The sequence below is a fragment of the Hyperoodon ampullatus genome (genome assembly GCF_949752795.1).
Source record: "Hyperoodon ampullatus genome assembly, chromosome: 6".
Classification (NCBI taxonomy): Eukaryota; Metazoa; Chordata; class Mammalia; order Artiodactyla; family Ziphiidae; genus Hyperoodon; species Hyperoodon ampullatus.
In genome coordinates, this window is record NC_136919.1 from 109,734,309 (window position 1) to 109,748,195 (window position 13,887).

The window sequence follows — 13,887 nt, forward strand, 5'->3', positions numbered from 1 at the left end:
CACCCACCAGTATAACGAGGCACAGCCCTCCTGAAGGCGAAAATGGGCATCACACAAACCACGCAGAGCGCAGCCTTGAAACTACAGAATCTCTTAACATCACGAACAGCCATGACAGACGTCACACAGACCTGGTGTTTGACTGAGATTCATATGCATTTAAGCTTTCTGCCCAAATCAGAGGTAAGATTTTCGATCTCCACAAGACTGGTTTCACAAATCATCTTTCTCCTAGCTTTCAAACTGCCAGGGATCATCCAAAACAAAGTGATAGGCTGATGTTTTGCTGCTAAATGAACCACTTTTGCAGTTCTGTTTTAGTTAAAACAACCTTGCAGGAAAGGATTCAATGGCTAAGGGCTGCTATCAGTCACACCCACAAGCCAGTGCAGGTGACTGACCCTGATGTGGTAGGATCCACCAAATGGAATGAATCCACATCAACAACATACCATGAGTAAGAACATTCAGCACCACAAGAGGTGTCAGGAATTTAAGCTGTTATTTGTTTAGACATTCTTTGAGGGGAAAAGCCGAGGGGGAAAAGCCTTCTGACCATAATCATATATCAGTAATAACAGTAATAAAAATAAAGGTATCCCAGAGAACTTGTTAAAAGGCAACAACGTCATTCTTAAACTTACATTTCTAATACAAAAGCACTATGTTCTTCCAGGAACTTACCAAATACACATAAACCGCTGATATACTGTTGCCTTTTAAATCCGTGTACTAAAATTCCAGATTACTAATTTGTACAAATAATGGACCAAATGTGCCATCCAAAATACACCTGCATTACACTATGTGGACCAAGTACCTGGGCTTTGCTTAAAAAGAAGTATTTATGATAAAAAATGTAAACAAATAATGTACAAAGCTTAGAATTAAAGGCAGCCTTTTACCCAGATTTCTAACTGTTTTGTAAAATTGTAATGTGGGTCATTAAATGTTCACAGGTGATTCATATTTGAATTTACAGTTTAAAGCCTCCAGACTGAAATGGTGCTCTGAACTTGACTTTCAAAACAAGGTGAATGTCCCGATGTGCTTCCTGTGCCCAAATTTAATTTTAAATAAACAGCAGTAATACACTGAATACACTAAATACAAATGGCTTGGGTCAGCACTCCTGTTAAACTGGAGAAAATTATGTAACCCCCACTCCAACCCACAAAGAAAGGACTGCCCACGAAGTGTGTGTGTGTGTGCGTGTGTGTGCGCGCACGCGTGTGCACACAGATCTATGTGTATGTATATATACATTATATATGTATACACACAGATATAGATAGGTAGGTAGATATAGATACATATATATCTCAAAAAAAGGCAATAACAAAAATACCAAACTATGCTTGCATTGTGGCAGCAGAATAACAGTGTTAAGCGTGAAGGGGAAAGTGGATAAGATCTACTACAGTTTTAAATGACTATGATACTAGCTTAACTTTTACCAGACTTGCCTGTAACTCCCTTCCAAACAGACAGACTTCTTTTAAGAGGAAGGAGTTCCTTACACAAAATGCTTTGTGTTCACATAAATCTGTACTATTCAGAACAAAACCAGTTCTGCTGGCAGAGATTGTGGGTTCGCAGGGACATTTAAGCTTTCATTAAACTGGAAAGCAATCAAGTCTTTATGTCTACAAATTATACATTTAAGAGTTCCACAAATTTGGCAAAGTTCGTGATGACATCTAGGATGTTTTCACCAAATCGTAGACATAAATATGGAAATCATCATCAAACTTGATGAAATAGACAGACGGTTTGGCTTCTACTTGATGAATGACCATGCCAGTCCTTTTAGAGCCATCTTCTTTGGCATATTCCACTTGTTTGCCTACCAGGCTGTCCACAACTTCTCCTGGTTCCCTTTCTGCTGGAGGTGAATCATCTGTATTTAAAAGGCAGAAAAAAGAATTTAGAGTCAATTTTTAGATACACACCAACTCACATTATCTATTTTAATAATTAAAAAAAATTTTTTAATATCCTGAATTCATCTTGATTTTCTAGACCAAGAGTCAGCAAACTTTTCCTTCAAAGGCCAGACAATACATGTTAGGCCTGAAGCCATACGGTCTGTGTACCAATTACTCAGCTGTATTGTTGTCACATGAGAGCAGCCACAGATGATATATAAATGAATGGTGTGGTTGTGTGCCAATAAAACTTTATTTACAAAAACAGTGTGCTGACTCCCAAGAGCTAGACATGTAAATGATTTTGAAAATCATAACCAGAAATTCCTTTGGCTTATATTTAGTTATAGCTATAATTACCTAAAGAGGGATGGACTAAAAGAAGGAAAGGGTCAAGAAAAAAACTAAATACAGTTGACCCTTGAACAACAGGGGTTTGAACTGCATGGGTCCACTTATACGGGGATTTTTTCCAACAGTAAATACACGATCTGCAGTTAGTTGAGTCCACAGATGCAGAGGAACCGCAGATGCGAAGGGCTGCCCATAAGTCATATGCAGATTTTCAACTGCGCGGAGGATCAGTCTCCCCATCCCCCAAGCTGTTCAAGAATCAACTGTAATTATACAACTTGTTTCTTTTTAAAAAAAATTTTATTGAAGTATAGTTGATTTACAATGTTGTGTTCTATAGCTTCTTAAAAATAAGGCTGCTTTACTTTGAAGTAATTTCAAAGCAGATAATACCTACTGGGATTACTGAGAATGTGCTACGCACTTAAAATGCCTAAGTATTCCTGTCTTATCCTGTGAATCCTTAAAGCTTTTTTTCCCCTCAACTTCATGTCATCACACATGGTCCTCTTAACCCAGTTTCAAAATAAAAGAGATTTCCTGTGCTATAAAAATAGGTGCTAAGTGAACTCCATCCTCAGACCAATTACAACTGAATCTCAGAGGATGGCTGAGGCACCTGTACTTTTTTAGAAGCCCCCAAGAAAATCTGAGTGTTGGAAAACACTGCCCGCCCTATGACCTAAGCAAGAACTCTGTAAATTCTAGGAATACACATAAAATGAGAACAAACCGTAACTGCCAACAATAAAGAAACAAAGTACAAAAAAGGGGAGCCAGGGGATGGAGCTAGGCAGTTACAATTCTATTTTAAGAAACCCCTAACAGGTCCTGAATAACTCAAGCTCTTATCCATGTAGTAATAGAGAGCCTTCAAGCAGGACAACCAGGTATCCTGGTTTGCCCAAGACAGTCAGTGCTTACGCCAGTAGTCCTGACACAACGGTTAGCAGTGCACCTTTTTATTTTCCCATGTATCCTGGTTTGGATCATATCAAGTATCTGTATTAACAGTAGTTTTGCCTCTTTGATTATAATAAATTCTCTCACTGAACAGCATAATCTGAAACCTGCTATTCTGATCTCACACAACACAAACAAACCACCTGAGCATAGTGTTATCAGTTCTTTAAAAAAAGGAAGTGAAGAGGAAATCTAAGCTGAACTCTTCTTCAACAGTGCTCTTCCGTCAAGCAGCAACATCATACCACACCACACTTTTGCGGCACCTCATGTGTACAAAGAAATTACAAACACATGATCGCCATACGTTTTACAGTAACCATGAGAGAAGAAGCCAGGGACTCAGAGGCCACTGCAGAGCTCTTTGTATCAGAACATCACAACAGCAAGTAACAGCAAATAAACTTCCAGACCACTCGAAAGAAAGGAGCGAGAGGATAAAGACGTGGTCGGTACAGGTAATGATTTCATGTGCAAATGACCTCATACTTTCTATTATCAAGTCAACAGTACTTGCTTTGGACATTTCTCTACAAAAAAGTTTAAAACTTCATAGAGGTCGGAGGAAATGCTTTTATGGTATGCTCTCATATTTAAATTCCCGCCTATATAACACTTTGCATTACACATTTATAACAAATATACACACACTTAAAAAAAAAGAATCTAAGAAGGCAGAAGTCAGGGCCAGATGAGCACATGAGTAGATTCATTGAGTGGCTTGTTCACAGGAAGAACTTTAAAGAAAAAAAAAAAAAAAGGAACAGAAATGGTGTTACATTGCTAATATATCCAGTGTCTGTCAGTCGGCCGTATCTGTCTAGGGCCAAGAATTCATGTGATTGAGGAAAAGCTATTGAGTAGTTTAAAGGAAAAAAAAAAAAAAGGCTTACGCAAAAGTGAAATTAAGAAAATAATTTTATTCACAATAGCATCAAAAAGAATAAAATACTTAGGACTACAAGAAGTGCAAAAACTTATACTCAGAAAACTACAAAACGTTGATAGAAATGGAAAAAACACAATAAATGAAAAAACATCCCATGCGCATGGGTCAATGGCTTAACTTAAGATGGCAATACGCCCCTACCAAACTGATCTAGAGATTCAACACAATACCTAACAGAATCCCAGCTGACTTTTTTGCAGAAATTGACAAGCTGATTCTAAAATTCATACGAAATTGCAAAGAACAGCCAAAACAATTCTGAAAAAGAAGGCGGATTCACGCTTCTTGATTTTAAAATTTATTATGAAGCAGTGTAATCAAGTTTGACACTGGCATAACTATAGACATACAGACAAATGGAATAGAACTCAAAGTCCAGAAATATCTCCATACCTCCATAGTCAAGTAATTTTTACCAAGGGTGCCAAAACCGTTCAGTAGGAAAAAGAACAGTTTTTTCAAAAAGTGGTTTTCAGACAACTGGATTGCCACATGCAAAACAAAGAAGTTGGACATGACACATCATAAACAAATATTAACTCAAAATGTATCAAAGATCCAAGTAAGACCTACATGTAAGAGCTAAAACTGTAAGACTCTTCGAAGAAAACATAGGGGCAAATCTTCATAACCTTTGATTTGGCAAGGGATTATTAGATATGACACCAAAAGCATGAACAATAAAAGGAAAACTAGAAAAATAGGACTTCATCAAAATTAAAAACTTTTGTACTTCAAAGAATACTATCAAGAAACTGAAAAGACAACTCAGAGAATAAGAGAAAGTATCTGCAAGTCACATCTGACAAGAGACTTGTACCTATACTATTGACTGTTACAACTCAATAACAGAATGCAATTGAAAAACAGGCAAAGGATGTGAACAGATATTTCTCCAACGAGACACACAAATGGCCAATAACACACGAAAAGATACTTGACATCTTTAGTCATCACAAAAATGAAAACCAAAACCACAATGAGATATCATTTCACTACCACTAGGATGGCTAGAATCAAAAAGTCAAGTAACAAGTGTTGGTAAGGATGTGGAGAAATCAGAACCCTCACACACTGTTGGTGAGAATGTAAAATGATGCAGCCACTTTGAAAATCAGTCTGACAGTTGCCTAAATGATTCAACCCAGAGTGATCACTATGCCTCATCAATTCCATTCCAAGGCATATACCCAAGAAAACTGAAAACAAATGTCCACTCAGAAGCTTGCACACAATTCTTCATAATAACCAAAAAGAAGCAAAATAATCCAAATATCCATCAATAGATGAATAAACAAAATATAGTATATCCATACAATCGAGTTGTATTTGGTTATTAAAAGAAGTGAAATACACACGCTACAACATGGATGAGCCTTGAAAACATAAGCTGAATGAAAGAAGCTAGTCACAAAGGATCCCACATTATATACACCATTCATATGAAAGTCCAAAGTCCAGAACAGGGAAAGTAAATTATTCTTGGCAAAAGGGTAAAAATTTCACAACCTATGCTTGGTGCATGACTAAAAGAATAATCACTTAACCCTAATAATTAAACCTTTTAAATGTATCTGCATAAGAGTTAATCGAATATCTTACTCTAAAATTCAAATTCCTTTTGAATTATCAAAAATAAAGTTGTCAATCTATACTTACTAGAATCGGGCATAATGCGAAGGTCGCCTTCTTTATAATCATCTAAGAGCTGGTACATGTACAAGACAGGATCTTTTTCATAGGTGATGTAAAACCATGTGTTCATTATAGGGGCGCGTGCTAAGACCATTCCCCTCCACTCGTCTTTAGAGCCATCCTCGGTCTCAAACATGTGCTCCACTGCTTTGCCAATCATTGTGTCAGCTAGGTGTGCATCACTGATTCGAGATGTTGCTGGGGACAAAAAAGCAAACAATGGTTTACGTGAAAGAATCTGTTTTCTTTTTTTTTTCTGAGTTCATCTGTTCTTGGTACTGTACCTAATTAAAACTTTTAGTTGTTTATTCAAGGTATAGTGTTTTTTGTTATTGTTTAATAGATAATTATTTTAAATTATGAGATAAAATTATAGACTTACAGAAGAGTTCCAAAAATATTGTTCCCATATACCCTTTACCCACCTTGCCTTTTAAATATCTTATATAACCATTGACCATTTATGAAAACCAAGGTATTAACCTATTCAAGGCATAGGTTTTTACTCTTGCCCCTACAATCTATTTTTTACAGTAATCAGAGTATTTGTGGCCGTTATACCAGATTGTGTTGGTCATTTGCTTAAAATACTCCAGCACTTTCCTTTCATAATTTGAATAACGAACTGCTTCTCCAGATCCACAGCCCCTTGGCCATCAAACCCTGCCAGCCCTCTGCCCTCCTGCTCGTCACATACTGCTTGACTGCCTTACACCTCAGCAGCATGGGCATCTTTTCTTGTGATACCCTTGGGCTGACTATGGCCCCCACATCCTTGGTGGCTGGCTCTTCCTAAGCAGATGTCCTCCCAGAGGTTTTCCAGGACCACCCGGTGAAAATAGCCCCAACAATCAGTCACCTAACCGAGCTTGATTTCTTAAAGACATTTACCACTCTCTGCAGTTATCTTGTTTTACGTGTTTGTTTACTTGCTTTTAGACTGCACAGTGATGAAAGCAAAGGCCTTTCCCATCTTGTTTCCAATACTGTGGTCACAGGGGTTCAACATTTGTCGTATAAATTAATTATTTCAGAGGAAAGCAGGTTGTTCTAGATGGCCTGTGTGATTAGGAACACAGGCCTCCCTACTGGTGTATCAATAGCCCTCTGCAGCGCTGCTCTACATTCCTTAAAGACACAGGTGAAAAATTACAAGTTTCATCTTTTTTAATATTGGGAAAATTATGGAGGAACCTACTGATTTTAAGGTTTTTCCATTCCTCACATTTTAGACAATTATCTTTAAAAAAATTAGCACTTCTATCTTATTCATGAGTACTTCTATTTTTGTCGAAGTTCAAAGGAACAAAGATTAGAATTTCTTGGTAAAGATACTGCTATCCAATTTTATCAGGACACTGTAAACACATACGGTAGTTTACTTAAGTATGCAATAATTACCAAAAATAACAGAATTCCCCACTGTGCATGACACTAAAGCAAAATCCCACTAGTTTTCTTCATACCAGAAGTTATCAAACTTTCTCATCTTAGGACTCCTTTACATTCTTAAAAGTTTTTGCGCATTTGTTTATATGGACGATAAATATCAGTACCAACTATTTTAGAAATTATAAATGACATATCTAAAAATATTTTAAAATACCTACAGAAACACATTTAATGAAAAATATTTTCTAACAGAAAATTAGTAAGAAATGTCTAGCTTTAAAAATGGAGAGCTAGGGGCTTCCCTGGTGGCACAGTGGTTGAGAGTCCACCTGCTGATGCAGGGGACACGGGTTCGTGCCCCGGTCCGGGAAGATCCCACATGCCGCGGAGCGGCTGGGCCTGTGAGCCATGGCTGCTGGGCCTGCACGTCCGGAGCCTGTGCTCCACAACGGGAGAGGCCACAACAGTGAGAGGCCCGCGTACCGCAAAAGAAAAAAAAGGACAGCTAGAAATCTCATATCTGTTTCAGCATTCAATCTGTTGTACGTACTTTTAGTTGGTGTATAAAATCACAAAGATATGCTGTTGAAAAAATATTTTATTAGTGTTTTTAGATAATTCTAGGTATTCTTCTATGATACCACATCAAAACTCAACAAGTGGTAGCTTTCCTTAAAGGTTAATTGCAATGTAGAATCTGAAATCATTATCAATAAACTTCTGTCACACTATTAAATTAAAATTTATTTGTCTCCAGAATACATAAAGAATGCCTACAACTCTACAACAAACAAAACAAAAAAATCAAGTAACCTGATCAAAAAAGTGGGCAAAGGACTTGAATCTCCTCAGATAATTAAACACAAAATTACCATATGATTCAGAATTCCACTTCTGGTTAAATACCCAAAAGAACTGAAAGAAGGGCTCAAAGAGATATTTGTATACCCATGTTCACAGCAGCAGTATTCACAATAGCCAAAAGGTAGAAGGAACCCAAGTGTGCAATCATGGATGAATGGGGAAAAAATGTGGTATACACATGCAATGGAATATTATTCAGCCTTAGAAAGAAAGGAAATCCTATCACATGCTACAACATGGATGAATCTTGAGGACATTCTGCTAAGGGAAAGAATCTAGTCACAAAAAGACAAATACTACATGATTCTACTTATGATGTATCTAAAGTAATCAAATTCATAGAAACAGGATGGTGGGTGCCAGGGGCCAGTGGGAGGCAGAAAAGAGTAGCTGTTGTTTTAATGGGGAAAGAATTACAGATTTGCAAAATGAAAAAGCTCTGGAAACCTATTCCATAACAATGTGAATATACTTAATGCCTCTGAACTGTACACTTAAAAATAATTATGGTAGTAAATTTAATGTTTTGTGTTTTTACCACAACATAAAAAATCTGTCGGTCTTTGAATGGATCTTTCACCAATATATGATTTGGTAACATCATGCATTGCTCACATAGAAAATATTGTATTCACTGAGTTATGCAGATCTTCCAAATAGTGGGAAACCCCAGTGTATAACTGTGAAAGGATGAGAGTGAAAAAGGCAAATTATATTTTAAGATTTTTATGAAAATTAATTTTGACCTCATAAGCCTCCTGAATGGGCCTCTGGGAATCTCAAGGGTCCTCAGACTACACTTTGGGAACTGGTACTCTGTGACATCACATGCTTTTGGGTTGACTGACTTACTTTTCTCTCCACCTTTAGCTTAAGGAAAACAAAACTGTAACTTTAGTCTAATGTACTGCCTTAAGCAAATTAGGAAAGACCATTTGCTTCCTACATGGAACATAAATGAAGTCCAAATAACTTTTCAGACTAAAGTATCATAGGGAATACCATAGTTAACTCTTAATTAAATTAGGCACGTAACATATTGCTGGTTTGCACACAGGCCTTTGGATTTCCTTTTTTAAATTGCTCTTCTGTTTACAAAAGCAATCCATGTCTACTGTTGGAAACAGAGATGGCCCAGAACTAGAAAGAAAAACATTAAGAAACCCTTAAATCCCATCACCAGAGATACTCATATATCTTCGGATATTTTGGTTTAGTCAAATCACTTTTTTCTCAGGATAAAAGGTTTCTTCTGTCCTATGATGACAACAGAGCTAACACAGGTCATGTGGCAGAATGTAGTAAATTTCAAGTCAGCTAGCAGGCTTGCCCTTGAAGGGGTCAGAAACTAAAATTCTGGGTCAGAGAAAGAATGTATGATAATTACTGAGCACAAATAATTGATATAAAGGTGTGGATCATACTTTTTAAGCCCTGAAGGGAAGATTCTTCAATGTTAACTTCTAATGTGGAAAATGGACTGAGGTCAAGATCAGGAGAAAAGAGGATGTGCCTCACGAGGAAGAATGTGTTCAGCTGAACTCAGACTAAAATGCCAAAGATTTACTATTACATAATTAGTTACCTTTGGCTAAAAATACAGATTTAAAGAAAGATTTCTGTGAAAACTGAACTATATTTATACAGGATGAATAAAGACAGCGTTTGCTATCTAAAGCAAGGATTAAAAAATAACTTGCTGCTCTGGCAAAGTTAACTTGATGAGGAAGCATGTGTTCCAGGAACACAATGGCAAAAACAAAGGGGGAAGGGGACTAGGTAAGCGTCTTCCCTAGACAATTTGATCCCAAATTTCTATCCTCCAAGTGCAGATCTGCTGAGGCTCTACTTGTAAATATATAGGCTTTTAAGGACAATTCCAAAAGCATAAACCAGATTCAAGCAATAGCAGCATCCCTGTAATAATAAGAAAACATTTCAAAGTAAACACTCTGAAGAAAGTAACAATTTGGGTGTATTCTGTTGACCTTAAAAATAAAATCATATTTTATTTTATTCTTAAAAATAAAACCAGTCATTATTATTTAACTGACACCTTATGCCTTAGGGAACCTAAGGTATGCAAGGAAAAACTGATTTGTATGACATTAAAAAAGCCATTCATTTCCCACAAACCTTGTACAAACGAACCCCAAAAATGTTATAACAGAGTTCACATGTTTTGGTTGCTTAAATTTTGGCTGAAGGTACAATTATCACTTATGTAATAATACACAATGATAAAAATTCACTTCACATAAAGATCCTAAAATAAATACATGAAATTTTTCTGAGCTATTATAATCTGATAAAATGAGCACACTGAATATTTGAGCTAATGAGAAATACTCTTACTCACCAGAGTCCAGATAAACTGAGCAAAATGTGGGAAATAATCATATTAGAAATTATTAGACTGTCGACTTCTTGGGGAACAATTTTATACTTCTTTATATCCTTCACAGTTCCTTGAACTTTGGTTTTAGAACATTGGCTGAGCAGTTTTTGTGGTTTTAGGTGACTGATTTAAATGTGTATCAGAAGTACTTGTGCTCCAATAAAAAAATACCAGTTATGCTAATAATCAAAAAGCATCCATTTCAATAATCATTTTTAAAGCATATAATGCACAAACAGTAAAGAGAACTTACCAACTCTATCAGGGAGGACTTCAAGCGCAGAAACTCTTTCATCTTTATTAAGTTCTAGTCCATAAACACAGTCAAATCCATCGTATTTTATAAGATACAAAGAAGGATTTACAGGCACCTGGTCCAGAACGGTTCCTTTCCACTGGGTGATGGGGCCATTCCCCTCTTTCCACCCATGCTGAATCCTGCAGCCTACGATGTTCCGCCGGGGCTGGGAAACGGGTTTGCTCGGCCCCACACTGCTCCGATGTTTTCTGTATTCACACATATACACACGTAAGGTATCATCTCAAAAGTATGCACTCCTACCAACACAACTACTGCTAGCTAGCATGCTCCCATCACAGATGATCCGGGTTCTGTGCTAGCTAATGTTGCCACACTCGGGGTTCAGGTGGCTACAGGCAGCCATCTCCCAGTCCCACAGCCGTGCAGTGGTGGCTCACAGGTGGGGCCCGTCTCTAGCAATAGAAGCTTCTTGTGCACCCTAACTGCGGACACGCAGAAAAACACAACTAGTCAATAGCAACTTAGCCTTAAAATTAAGTATCAGTTTTTCAGCTTTCTGAGTTTCCTTTAATTCAATCAACTCACAATTATCCAAATTAATCAAAGAAACACAAGGGCTGACTACATGAAATAACCGCACATGCATATATGGCTTTATAAAATAGAAATACATTTCTCATTAAAAAGAAATTCAATTTCACCCATTCTAATGCCCACATAATTTTGTCCCCACTGGCTTAAACAATAAGAATAAACTAGACATTTAACTTTTTCTTAAACTGGAGTCCAGGCTGGCTTCTATCTATGCATTTATACTATCATTACTTCTCTAGAAAACATAACCTTCAACACTTAAATTTGTAACAAATACTTAATGTAGTATTAAAAATTATTGAAGCAACACCAAACTACATTCTTTCTCAATTACAAACAATTGAAAAATCTACATACAATGTTTACAAATAATACACCTGGCTCTCAATATCAGGGAAAAAAATCTTCATTTCATGTAGAAATCCAGAGACAAGGGGCAAGACTTGGCTTGAATGCAAGCTGAAGGCCAAAGCCATGCTGGCACATGGATGCTGCTATATGCCAAGAATGAAAAAAATTAGGGAGCAGAAAAGAACGCACTCCCACACTCTTATGGGCATAAAACTCTCATCTGGTAAACCAGAAATAAAAGTGGTGAACAATACACTACCAAACGTAAGGTAGATAGCTAGTGGGAAGCAGCCGCATAGCACAGGGAGATCAGCTCGGTGCTTTGTGACCACCTGGAGGTGTGGGAGGGAGACGCAAAAGGGAGGGGATATGGGAACATATGTATATGTATAACTGATTAAATTTGTTATAAAGCAAAAAATAAAAAATTAAAAAAAAAAAGTGGTGAACAAATGGCATAAATACAAATAAACTTTTAAAAACAAGTAAGTTATTGTAGCCTGTAATATTTAAAACTACAGTTGTATATATTTTAAGTAGACCAGCTTGGTAAACTTAGCGGTTTTGTGAAACAGTGAAAACAGGTTACAACAAGATATTAAAGCTGTCTCAAGGAGGCCTAGAATCAGTTGACACAGTCCTTTACCTAAGCAAGATAGGGAACACCATTTGGGGAACACCTCAGAAGGAAAACTTCTCCAGTTGGACTGTAAAAGGGTTCATAAGGTTATATGCAGGACACGAGACCAGAAAACGCTGTGTCTAACCCAGCCCTTAAGTCTCTGCAAACACCCAGCCAAATGTCCTTCCAGGAAAGGCAGAGCCCTGAACTGAGGACACATACTGAGAATAACATCCTGAGTAGGGTGAGGCCAGCGGGTAAAGGAAAGATGAGGTTCAGATGCTTACAGGGTGGGCCCAAAGGAGGCCGACCTCAACAGGTATCACAGAGGAGACTATACAGAGAAACTTGAGTATGCCATGGGAATACTGAAGAGCTCTGCAGCAAGGATAGCTGTCCTGGAATACTCTCACCCCTTCTCACGTACAAAAGTCTTGGGAGAGGACCGTGGTGGTACCAATGGGCAACGGAGGCAAACCCAAAAATATGCCCACAAGGCAGATGGAAATTATCACCTAACATTATGCACATAGCAGAGGCCATGAAAGAGGAACTTACATCAAAAACATAAGAACCCAGATGAGAGACAGCTACACAAGAGAAGATGTGAGAAAAATCAGACACAGTCAAGAAACAAGCAGCAATTTGAAAACTTTTCAGAAATGAAGGCTAAACTAGAGGAACATGGAAGAAATTGACACCATGGGGCATTTAAGGAAAACAGATAATAAAAAAGAGACAGATGGGAACAGATATGAAATTCCAACTTCCATATAACAGAATCACCCAAAAGCTAAAATCAGAGGAACAGAAAGAATACTAAAATAATTCAAGAAAAATATCTAGAAATAAAAGACTTAAATGTACACACATGCCCCTGGGAAAACTGACCCAGAACTACGGACACTAAGACAGTCTAGTGAAACAAACAAACTTTAAAGGAAATAACATCTCATGGGCATCCAAGCAAAAGAACGACATCATGTGTAAGGAAAAGATAATCACGTGTGTAAGGAAAAGAAAATCACACAGTGACACCGTGTGCCACCAGATAACCGAGTGACAAACTTAAGGCTCTCAGGAAAGAAAATGTGAGGTGAGGGTTTTACAGGCAGCCAAGAATTCTATACTGACCTCCAAATAAAAGTACACAGATAAAACTGTGTGAACACATAAGAACGCAGGGAATACTGTTCTCACAAATGCTTCCTGAAGACGTTAACAGTTGGCCATCTATATCCATGGGTTCCACATCCTCAGATTCAACCAAACGTGGACAGAAAAATCCCAAAATTCCAAAAAGCAAAACTTGAATTTGCCATACGCAGGCAACAATTTACCTGTCATTTACATTGTATTTACAACCATTTACATAGTATTTACATTGTATTACGTATTATGAGTAATCTAGAGATGATCTGAAGTATATGGGAGGACTTATGTGGGTTATGTGCAAATACTATGCCATTTTATATAGGGGACTTGAGCATCCATGGATTTTGGTATGGTGTGAAG

The 13,887-nt window shown here is 37.4% G+C and overlaps 1 protein-coding gene across 1 annotated transcript in view; it reads right to left on the reverse strand.

Annotated features, from left to right (window-relative positions):
• Positions 1 to 1,677: 1,677 nt before the first annotated feature.
• SPIN1 (spindlin 1) overlaps positions 1,678 to 13,887 on the reverse strand; it is a 38,126-nt gene continuing 25,916 nt past the window's right edge. The window contains exons 3-5 of the mRNA XM_079706579.1: positions 10,797 to 11,050; positions 5,854 to 6,087; positions 1,678 to 1,900 (exon numbers count right to left, since the gene is read on the reverse strand). Coding sequence (XP_079562705.1) covers positions 1,701 to 1,900; positions 5,854 to 6,087; positions 10,797 to 11,050 — 688 coding nt within the window. The 3' untranslated portion in view covers positions 1,678 to 1,700. The remainder of the gene's footprint in view (positions 1,901 to 5,853; positions 6,088 to 10,796; positions 11,051 to 13,887) is intronic.